Genomic DNA, 12,148 nt, shown 5'->3' on the forward strand with positions numbered 1-12,148 from the left:
GGTGATGGCCCTCCACAGACCCTAAGAAGGAACCACCACATTGGTTGCTAAGATCCAGCCTGACAAAACACTTGAGGCCTGAACAGACAATTTCAGTGTGGTTTCGTGGGTTAGGTCTCAGCCTCTCAAACTTTTCCACTTAAGGAAATCTTCTGGCAGAAGAGAGAGGTACATAGTTTCAAGAATCTGGAAATAGCTTGAAGTAGTCTGCTCAGGGATGAAATTTCTTCTGACTCTCATATGCAAATTAAATTTAAAATCATTCAAATTCTGCAGTCCACTCCATACCACATCTGTATTTGATTTACTATAAATTCACTATAAAATATAAAATTTTATATTTAGAATTACCCCTAAATGGAATTACCCTATAGAAAGATGTGGCTTTGGTGTGCCCTAGCATGTAAGTGCATAGTTGTGAACATAGGTCAGTAAAATTGGAATACGCAGCCTTGGCTGGACAGATCTGGATTCAAGTTCCAGCTCTGACACTTAATATGGGCAAATTAATTACCTTCTCTGAGCCTCAGTGAGTAGAAAAAGGAATTCCTTCCTTTTATGTTTGTCATAAAGTTTACATAGCTATCCTCAAAATGCAGGGCATGGCATGGCATAGGTGCCTCTCTTTCCCCCCCTTCTGAACTATTTATTTAACGAGTGGCTAATGCACTATGTTGACTGCGGCCTCTGACCTTCACCTACAAATATTTCATCGCAATGCATTTTTTAAGAATACAAAGGATTTGTCTCTTTGGAAACATTTTAGACTGACTTTTTATTTCATCGGTTATACTAAGCTTCAAATAGAGCCCAAGTTATAACTTACAACACAGAGTGCAGGAGAGATTATTTTGTTAATTTTTCATTTGTATCATATGTAGCCATAAAAGCTAATCATCTTAGAAGCTATCATGAGAGAAACAAAAATAAAAATATGAGAAGCCTGCTGTCCCACAAAATTAGAACTCATTTTGGTGTCTGCCAGTGGTATCTTTGGTAAATGAAAGAGTCAATTCTATGGAATTCTACAAGGAACTTTGCCAGAGTAGTAATTTTCCTAAAATCCACCCATCTTTGACATTTGAGTTCCTTTGTCCATAGAAATAATGGGAGTAGCTAGTCTTAGTCTTTCTCTAAAAATGGATCATCTGCTACTAGGCTGCTAAAGACCCACACAGCCATTTAAAGAGCATCTTGCAAACCTCAGGGCTCACCTAGTCAAACTTGTGATTCTACTTTCCCACACCAAGATTTTTTTTTGTCCTTCTTAATTAACAAGAGAACAGTAGTTCTCCTTAGAGCTAGAATAAGGCAGGATCATAGGTATCCTGTTAATGGTCTTTAACTTAGCAGGTTTGAAACAAAACAAATGAAACAAAGCAAAACACACACACACACACACACATACACCCTCACAGACAGACTTTAGTGCTGTATGCCATGCATTAAGTGTTTACAGAATTCTAGAATTACATAGAATTATGATGACCTGTGTCACTTTGCTGCTCTGGAAAGGGAAACTAAAGCACTGAGAAGTGATCTGTCCTGCCCCTCTATATTAAATGTAGAACTAGAAACAAAAGGAAACCCTTTAAGAATTACCATTTCTTAAAATAACAGAAAACAAAACTTCAGATTGGCTACTAAAGTAATTCATACATACATATACAAAATACACATAAGTAATAAAAAAGCGAGGAGAATTAAAGCTATCCCTGTTTACTCCTCTGCCTTTTATTTGGAGGTTACATCATGAGAAAGCAAAGTAAGGATAAGGTTCCATTCAAAGCTGTTTGCTGGGCTGCTCTAAGATTAGGGGTAGAGTCACACATCTTAGTGGACCAGGCAATATTCAGGACTGTACAAAAGGAGGCCAGCCATCCCGCATGCCTCTCCCCCAAAAGCTCTCTGGACCATTTCTGTCACAGGCCAGCCAGGTAACATGGAGTTAGCAAGCCCATCCTAAGAATCTCTAGCATCTGCTGTCACACATACCTACAGCTACCTGAGGAAAATATCTCGTTGCATCCATGACAGTCTAGGGTCTTCACCTACTCTGCTAGGCTCACCGCGTAAGGCAAGAAATCTCAGTGTCCTTAATTCTCCATTGCTACTGCCTTCACCATAGACTGAAATGGCTTTGGTTTGTTCCTGTGTGCCTACTGACAGCAGAAGGGTAACTTCAAACAACTGGAGTCTGCCGTGAAAGAGCCAGTGGGGGATGGGAGCTGGGATCCCACAGTGTTATTTCTCAGTGTGAAAGTTCCTGGGAACCCACACTAAACATCCATACCTGTCTCCATTTCTCACTGGACAGAAGAAACAAAGGAGAAACTTAATCTTTCATGAGTATCAAATTACCCTCTCCATCTGCTGCAGGTGAGCAGTGTCACTTCTTACATTTCATCACTGAACCAAACTTTACCCAGCTTCTATGAGAATAAAGCAGTTTAGATACTGGAGGTACTGAGATGAGTTCCTGCCAGCATAATTTATATCGATACACAAATAACTGTGGTGTTTATCCTCTTGCTCACCATAAAGTGTGAACAATCAACAAGATCATCAGAATCCGCCTCACATTGTGCCCTAGCACATGACACATGGTCAACAACTGTCTGTGGGAAGAGTGAGTGAGCAGAAGAAAGCCTAAATGATTGATAGATTCAAAGAAAGAAATACTAAGTACCACAAGAGATAATATGATAATAATAGTTGATATTTATTAAACATTTACCATGTGCTTTTTCTGTGTTCAGGTTTCATGCTACAGTAACCCTATGAGGTAAGATACCCTTATTATCACTGTTTTTCAGATGAAGAAACAGAAGCACAGAGAAGTGGAATAGCAGGTGCTACCCAGAGTCAGGCAGCAAGAAAGGGTGGAGCCAGGATTTAAACTCAGGTTGACTACTTCTGGCTTATGCTCTTAACTGCAAATATTGTAGCAGTTGAACGGCTTCCTTCCTGGCAGACTTTGTTGTTCAGTTACCCTATTGTGCCTTCCTCCCAACTTTTTCCTGTCCACCTAAAAGGAAATAACTCACAAATAATCTAAGCCAATCTGTCTAATTTTTTTGGCATAGATCCACTCTCCCAGAATCCTTTTCTACTCAGGACAACAATAAGATACAGTTCCAACCAATGAGGCTTAAGAGACTGGGTGGCTGTAGGGAATTATTTTGTTTCCTCATAAGAGGTTCATATCTGAGGGGGAAAAGCTTGCTGGTGCCTCTCCTTTCATTTTTTTCCTGCATTAAAACGGAGATGCTGCCCAGCTACGTAGAAACTATCTGGACACCATAAGCAATACACACAAGCATGAAAGGTCAATATCTAAAGATGGGGAGACAGAAAAGTGAAAGATGATTCACAACACCATTGAGTTACTATACCAGCCCTGAAACCACTTACCTCCAATCTTCTTAAGTGAGTCAGTAAATATCTTTATTGTTTAAGCCACTGTTATTTGCCTAACCCATCTATGCTTTGGGAAAGATTCGTGAAGAGGATAGTACTACAGCCGTGCCATGGAGGATGAACTAGCATTTCAATATGCAGACATGAAGGCAGATGTACTAGAGAGAGGAAATAATGTGATCGTGCCAGAGACAAGATACATACATAAAGTTATCCCTTAAAGGGCAAGATTCACCCTTCCTCAACTAGGTTATGAGGATACACATGTATCCTTTATTAACTTGGTGGCTTTGGAGACCCTATGGGCTAGCGTGGTATTTCTCAGTGTGGTTCCTTGACCAGCAGTATCACAATCACCTGACAACCTGTTAGAAACAAAAATGTGTGCCTATTCCAGGCCTACTGAATCAGAAGTGCTGGGGGAAGGGCTGGGCAACCTGTGTTTTAACAAGTCCTCCAGGTGACTCTGACACCCACTCAAGTTTGAGAGGCCCTGGTTTTGCATACAGAGAGAGGCTCCAGTACCTTAATTCTATGCCCTGATCTGCCACCAGCTCCTGTGCATTTTTTACATTGCCCAGTATGGAAGGTTCTGCAGGGAAATCAGGTTCCAGGTACTCTCTGCCTGCTGTGAATCGCTGGAACAAAGCTGGATTTGCAACCAGAAGTAGGGGTGGGGATGGATAGAATCCTGATGCTCACCTCCCCTTTGACACGGATGCCTTTTCTTGGGATGCCCCCTGTTCTCCAGTAGGCTTTGAAGAATGGAGAGCTTGTCTAAGAGAACTGAAGGAGGAGAGACTGAACCATGTAGCCAAAGAAATAGGAAGCACAAGCTCATTTTACTGAGGAAATGGAGCAAATGGGAGATGAAGAATAAAAGCCAGGAAAAGCTCACTATGAATCTTATTTCCCATCTGTAAAGTAAAAGTAATAGAAGTTGTTAAGTGCAAGAAGCCAGACACAAAAGGCCATATATTATGTGATTCCCTTTATGTGAAATGTCCAGAATAAGCAAACCCTTAGAGACAGAAAATAAATTAGGGGTTGCCAAAGGGTGAAGGAGGGGAAAGGGGAAATAAGGAGCGACTGCTAACAGGTACAGGGTTTCTTTTGGGGTGATGAGAATGTTCTAGAGTTAGTGGTGATGGTTGCACAACTCAGTGAATATACTAACAACCACTGAATTGTACACTTCAAGAAGGAGAATTTTATAGTATGTGAATCATATTTAATTTCAGAAAAATTAATTGAATTGGTCTCTATATGTGGATTTTAGAAACGAACAGGACCTTGGATATCATAATCCCATTCTCTCCAGGTCCACTCTATAGATGGGTAAAATAACCCCTTGTTTGGAACTCACCAGGGGAAAGCACCATTGCTCATGTGGCCGAGGAAGGGAGCCCCTTACACTGCTGAGTCTGATCAACTAAAGCTGTTCCTTTTTTCAGACTCCCAAAGAATGCCCTGTCCCTCCCTGCTCCAAATGATCAGCAGCCCCAGGGCACTTACCTCCACAACAAGGGACACAATGAAATTGGAGCTGAGCATAATGATGATGTAGAGCCTCCACACAACAGGAGTGCAGAGCAGCTGGTGAGAGATGGAGAATCACTGTTAGTTTGAAGACAAATACTAGAAAAATGTTCACATGTTCACAGTGTACATTTTCATAGGTCATAAATCATGTATGTGATATAGACATGTGTGTAGGTGTATGTCACATACATACATCTTAGATACACATACGTATATATAACACATATAATAAGGCTTATATTTTTATGCATGTATCAAACAATACGGAAGGATTATACTCCAAAATTCCAATGATTTGTAAACTAGGATTGTTACTCTATTTTATCTTTCTTTCTTCTTCTTATTTTTTTGGTTCCCCATAATTTCTGAATTTCCTGAGATAAATGTGATTAAAATGTGATAAATTTAATAAAAGTAGTTTTTGTTTGCTTGCAGTCATTTGCTTTTATGAGGGAATACAGGAATGTGGTTCTATTTCTCAGAGGCTCTGAGGGTACACATGTCAAACCTCCACAAAGGGCACTGTTGTCCTCTTCTCTCTGGTTCCACATCACCCCTCAGCTGAGCCCTGCTTTTTGGGCCTTGAGTCAGGGCTCACCCTTAGGACTGTGTGTACAGCTGCATGGATGGTACCATGATGAGGATAGTCACCAATGGAGGAAGTGGGGCTGAAATCAAGCTGTCACTTCATGCCTTTTTTCCCAGTTTCTCTGCATCTTTCCCAATTCCTCCCATGCACATTATATATATAATGGATGGATAAATTAAGGAATGAATGGATGGATGAATGAAATGAAACCAAACGCATACTGCTATACTCAGCACTGCTTCATACACTGCTTTCTACATGGGGGGGAGGGGAGATTAAAATTGGTACAACTCCATGGAGGGCAGTGCTAGTAAAATTAAGAGTTCAAAACCATTTCTTGGAATTTATCCTAGAGATATATTTTTACATGCCTGCAATGATATATGTATACTGTTATTTCATTACAGCTTTTTTTATAAATAGCAAAACATTGGAAGCAACCTAAATGTCTATCAATAGGGAACTACATATAAATTATGGTATGTATTAGCAAAAAAAAAAAAAAAAAAGGAATGAGGAAGCATTATGAACTGTTACAGGACAATTACCAAAATACACCGTCACATGAAAGAACAAAGTGAGGAACCATGTGTGTGGTTGTGGCTGCCATGAACACACTCCATGCAGGTTTCCTACTGGGGGAATAAGTGGCAGGTGCTCCAGTGCTACCCTCGAAATCTCCACCACGCTCACCTTAAGGCCACACTTCCCAGGGTTTACTCAAAGCTAATAACTGAGGATGGCACATCTTCTTATTGCATTCATTCTTGTGAGACACTAGACACTTGTGATGGGCAACTGTGGCTAGGCTTTCTTAGAGCTGCACTGCAGTCTGAATCCCTACTCATCTGGTCCTTCTTCCCTCCTTGCCTCCTTCATAGGGGTCAGACCCACATCATAGTGTGGGACCCTCCCTCTCTTCTTCTGGCTTCCTAATGTTCTTTTCCTTACAGGCATTCCCTCCACAACTTGCTTACACACCTCATCTCACCTTGCCATTTCCAGCTCAGAAGACCTGGGCGAATGTAATAGTCTTCTACTATTTGTGTAAAAATGTGGGAGGATATACATGTCAGAAATATATATGTGTGTATGCCTTTTTTTTTAAATTTTTTTATTTATTTATGATAGTCAGAGAGAGAGAGAGAGAGAGAGAGGCAGAGACACAGGCAGAGGGAGAAGCAGGCTCCATGCACCGGGAGCCCGACGTGGGATTCGATCCCGGGTCTCCAGGATCGCGCCCTGGGCCAAAGGCAGGCGCCAAACCGCTGTGCCACCCAGGGATCCCTGTGTGTATGCCTTTGTATAAAATATACCTGAAAGTACATAAAATAAAGTAGTGTCATCGGTTGCCTCCAGAGAGGAGACCTGATAGCTGGGGAAAAAGGATGGGAGGATATAGAGTTTCTAACTTGAATTTTAAACTGTGTGAATGTGTTTTCTATTAAAAAAATCATGCAATTTCTTAAAAAATGAGCAATAACTAGACAGCATGACTCCATTTAAAATAAACTTCATAAATCAGTCAATGCACATTTATAATATATGGTTTCAAAGATAGAAGGATATAATGAATAATGGTCACAATTTTCTTTGCCTGCATATTCACTTTCTAAAATATACCCCCAATTTTGTGCAATAATAAGAAAAGATAATTATTTTTAAGGTGAGCAATAATTCTCTGCAGACTCCTTTGCAGTCATGTTGGCAATGACCCCACACAGGTTCTCCCCACGCTAAACAGACTCCCTATTTTCTTGTACTGGAGAAATCACACTCTCCATAAGAGTCTTGACTCATAAAGAATGTGACCAAACCCAATATGTCTTAACCCTAACTTCTACAGGATTTAGAAGTTCTAAGTTACTTAGAAGACTAGTGGGCAAAGACTACCTCCATGAATATTTACTCTAATTCATGGACATATTTAACAATAGTGGCAATTACAGGTTTAACACAGTGACACAATCATCAAAATGAAAACCAAATGTAGACATTAGTTTGTATGTCACATGTCAAGAAGAGTTTGTGAAGATTTTACTGGTTTGCAATAACTAGACAGCATGTGAGCTCCCTGTGCTCATCTCCACATAGGAACCTAATCTAAAACAATCAGTGAGTCATTTATTGCCATTATGTGCCATAGGCTATGTCAAGCTTTAGTAATATGAGATGAATAAGATAAATAGGATCTTGACCTTCATGAAACATGTCTTTGAGATGGAGAGGTGGGCAGGTATGTTCACGTGGCACTAAGTAATAAAAGCTCATTTCCTTTCACCATCTCTTCTCTATTCTATTTATTGGTCTAAAGGATATTTGGTAATAATGAACTAATGAACTTCTAATTCAAAAGTATAGGTTAAAGGAATAGAAATATATATTTTTCCATGCTCGAAAATTTGTCTCTTAAGGAATTTGAAATTTGTCTCAAAGTGACACAATTTAAGAGAGTTCATGAGGTAAGGTATGGGTCTCTGCAAGCAAGTTTTGCAGACATTAAATATGAACATATAGACAAACATGTTTTTAAAGAGATTTTTTTAAAAAAGATATAAATACAGATTTGAGGATTAGCGGAAAATGTGTTATAGGCAAACTGTTTTCAACAACTTCACAACAGAAGCATTTAGAAAAAATTTCTCTCACACACTTGAAAGAGAATATATATAAATAGATTTTTCCATTCTTATAGGGATCTTTTAAAAGAAAAATGTTCAATGTTTCTGGAATATTTGAAATCAAGACTAGACATAATCTGACTTCCTGGCCTGTTTAAATAGAAAATATGAATAAATTCAGTATTGTTTTTAACTTCACTATTCCAAAAAAAAATCAGTGTCAAGAATCTATGTCAGTTGCAATCGTGACCTGCTTCTTGAAGTCAGGGTGTTATACAACTGTAAACCATCATTACATCCCAGAGATAAGACTTACATCCAAACGCCTATATAATTCTGGAATATCAGCAAATAGAATGAATAGACACACACTCAGCTGTATGACCAGCACAAGGACAAATATATCTGAGGAAATAAGAACACAAGCTATCATTTAGAGAAATCAGAGTATAGAGCGTCACATCTATTGATAGACATATTTTATATTAGCACTGATTAAATTTACTTGATTTCTACATCCAAACACAGCATAATAAATGGAAAGTACTCATTTCAGTGCAATGGGTCTCACCTCCACAATGTCTATGCATGTCCTTGGGGCAAGTGGAAATTTTCACATACATGTTGTAAGTTTCAATTAGTAAAAGTGGGAAATATAGAGAGAGCAACACTGACATAATACATTTTCAGAAAATGCCTTGAAGACATTTAAGTATCTGAGTCTCTAAAGAGACTGCAGGTGCAAAACACCTGCCTCAAATCTTTTTCTGGAAAAAAGAGGGTTGTAAATAATCAAAAAGTTTAAATTGCAGTCATGTACAGGTCAGCATTTGACTGCTTTTTCATCCCAAGAAGGAGAATGGCAACATAGTTTTCTCTGAACAAACAAATTTTTATGAGGATATTGGTTCTTCAATTTGTGCTTCTAAATTTTTCCAATTAGAGAGATAGGGGTAACATATAAATAAATGTCCCAAGTGCTAACCAGGTCACCCTCTTCTCCTAACATATTCCCCATGCCCACCCAGAATGTAAGAAGAGGCAGGTACTTTGGCTCAACGCTTTCACAATCACTGTGGCCAGATTCCTACAGACTGGACCCACTCCCACCCTGCCAATGACACAATGCCATCTTAACCATTGTCTTCATGACAGGACTCATGTTCTAACTGAGTGCTGTGACATTTCCTCTCTACCTCCTCTCAGATGAATTCTGACAAGTACTGACAAGTAAGGAAATAAATGAGCCATCCCAGTTTGGAGTGGTGCCATGAAAAGACACCTACAGACAAACTTCTGGTGAAGGAAAGAGGTAGAGAAGGAAACCCTAGAATTTAATGCACCTTTGAGGGAAGGAGCAAAGGATGAGGCTGCACAATGTGTTTTACAGAGCCCTAGAGTAGAAGTCAGGAGACACAAGATAAGCATCAACTCTGCAGCTGCTCCCTGAGTGACCCTGGAATGTCTGTTCCCTCTGGTGATCTCTCACCTTGATTTAATACAGTGCTACTCACAGTTTGTATAGATGGGCTGCCTAAATGGTTTTCCTTTAGAGAAAATAAGAGCCACAATGATACAGTTGATTGTTCCCAAGAACCATATGGTAGTGTTCTCATAGCTTGTGAAGGCACCATTATTTCCAATTTTTCCTGGAGCAGTTGGAGAAATAGTTAACTTTGAGATACTTTCATTTTGCAGTATGCAGGCACTAAAAAAAAAGAAAAAAAGTAATGAAGTAAGATGGTAGGTCTTTATGGAACATTTATATCTACAGGACTCCATGTCCTTAGTGTAATTACTTATACTTTGGGAAAGAATATACTGGAAAGTAAAAAGAAGGAAACCAGCACAGGTAGATCTATATTTTGGATAGATAAATAAATAAAAAATAGATAGATGATAGATAGATAAGCAAGTTATTTATTCAATAAATTGGATACCCATCATGTGTATTTTGGCTGTGTGGGAAAGATGTGAGTAAGCCATGATTCTTCCCTCTCATGGCTTAAGATCTCTAAACATTTATAAATAGGGTGACCATATAATTTGTCATCCAACAAGAACAGATTTGAGTGTTAAAGGAAAAGACAAATATCATCAGAAGAACTAGTAGGTGCCAGAGGAGACATGGGTAGGGGAATTGGGAAAAGAGATAAAGAGGATTAAGATATACAAACTTCCAGTTACAAAATGAATAAGTCATGAGGATGCAAAGTACAGCATAGGGAATATAATCAATAATATCATAATAATGCATGGTGACAGATTGTCACCACTTACCGTGGTAAGCACTGAATTATGTATAGAATTGTCAAATCGATAGCTTGTACACCTGAAACTAACATAACACTGTATGCCAATTATACTTCATTAATTAATTAATTAATTACAAATAATTTCATTGTGATATCAGGCTTAAAGTGAGGCTTCCCAGGCAAAGTATAAGCATGGTCACCCTAGATATAAAAGATGGTCATAGATCATTATGACACAAGACAGGCAGAGGTAAGTGCCAATGAATAATATCCTCAAACTGTGTTATAGAGAAGAGATCACCAGAAATTTTCCCAAGGGACTTCAAGAAGTCAATGCTCCTAGGAGAATGAAGAATGATTTGCCTCCTGTCATAGGGGCCAGATGACATTTGATAGAAATTAGAATGTGAGATGCTGGAATTAAGGCTGTGATAGTACCTGTGCATCTCCATGGAATACCAAGGCTGCCTCTGAACCAGAATGAAGCCCACAATGTGCATAGCCAGGCTGAGAAGAATGTTGAAAATCACAGAAAGCAGCAGAGGTGGAGAGATCAGCCGTCCTGCAGGCCTGAAAGGCACCAGCTTGGGGTAGGCACCATTCAAATTCACTACAAAATAAATTCAAGTTTCATATTTGTGAGAGCAGGAAAATGTTGTATTCTTCATCAGAAGAACAGTATAACTTCTTGGGCCCATACATCCAAGCAAATTGACAAATTGAAGTACATCATTGTTTTGAGGGAACAAAACAATGAATGGATTCCAACTCAAATCATATGAGGAATTCCTAAGAGAGTAGATAGGACAATCATAAGGCATTTTTTATTTTTGTCTATTGAATGAGCAAAGGCTATCAAATTATAGGTGAGGCATGATGAAATGCATACTCTCATAGACTGCTTGGGGGAATGTGCATTGACACAAACCTTCTGCAGGGTAATTTGACAATAAATATGAAAAGACTGAAAGCTATTCATAGCACTTGACACAATCATTCCTGGAAATTTATCCTAAGCCAAAAAAAATCAGAGATGTAGAAAGACGTTCATTACTGCATCATTAACAGTAAACTATGGTACATCTACATAATGAAACAATGTGCAGTCACCAAGAAGTAATGCTTTTAAAAAGTCAATGACAAAATGAGGAATGACATCAAAAAAGTGGCAGAGCAGGCAACTCCTTCCACAGAAACATTGAAAAACAAGCAGAAACTGTCAAAACTAACTTTGTCAGAATGCTGAAAAACAAAGGTTTACAGCAATCAAACAAACATTGAATCAAGAAAAAGGCAACTTAAAAATGGTAGGAAGGCTTTGTGTCATTTTAAATTGCCTTTGCCCTACCCCCTTCTCAGCTCAGTGACAATCTCAAAGTTGATCATTCACACTCCTAATGTGGGAAGGACTCTGGTGTCTGGTTGTCTGGTCACAGAAGGGGAAGAGCAGACTTCATCACAAATTATTGTATAGATCTATTTTTACCTGTCTGGGGGTTACCTGAAGCACTGGTGCAAGGCACTCATCTCTATCTCACCTAATCCAAAACTTAACTCAGGGCAGCAGCATATACTGTTTAAAAATATTATAAGGCTAACCAACTACCTATAATCACCCAGGGCAAAAGAGGTGAGACATAAAATAACAGCTATTATAAAGAAAGGCTAAAGAAAGTTTCTTTGGGAAATTAAGGCACTCAAAAGCACCTGTGTATATTGGG

The 12,148-nt window shown here is 39.0% G+C and overlaps 1 protein-coding gene across 9 annotated transcripts in view; it reads right to left on the reverse strand.

Moving 5' to 3' along the window:
• ATP13A4 (ATPase 13A4) overlaps window positions 1–12,148 on the reverse strand; it is a 111,377-nt gene that overhangs the window by 3,573 nt on the left and 95,656 nt on the right. For 3 of the 9 annotated variants that reach the window (XM_077880112.1, XM_077880113.1, XM_077880111.1), the window contains 4 exons: window positions 10,866–11,037; window positions 9,687–9,880; window positions 8,489–8,577; window positions 4,936–5,016 (listed from right to left, as the gene is read on the reverse strand). In XM_077880112.1, the coding sequence (XP_077736238.1) occupies window positions 4,936–5,016; window positions 8,489–8,577; window positions 9,687–9,880; window positions 10,866–11,037 (536 nt within the window). Of the gene's footprint in view, window positions 1–4,122; window positions 4,338–4,935; window positions 5,017–8,488; window positions 8,578–9,686; window positions 9,881–10,865; window positions 11,038–12,148 lie in introns of those variants that run through there. The other 6 variants (XR_013369546.1, XR_013369547.1, XM_077880114.1 and 3 more) reach the window with 6 other exon arrangements.

This window comes from Canis aureus, chromosome 31 (genome assembly GCF_053574225.1).
Source record: "Canis aureus isolate CA01 chromosome 31, VMU_Caureus_v.1.0, whole genome shotgun sequence".
In the NCBI taxonomy this organism is placed as follows: Eukaryota; Metazoa; Chordata; class Mammalia; order Carnivora; family Canidae; genus Canis; species Canis aureus.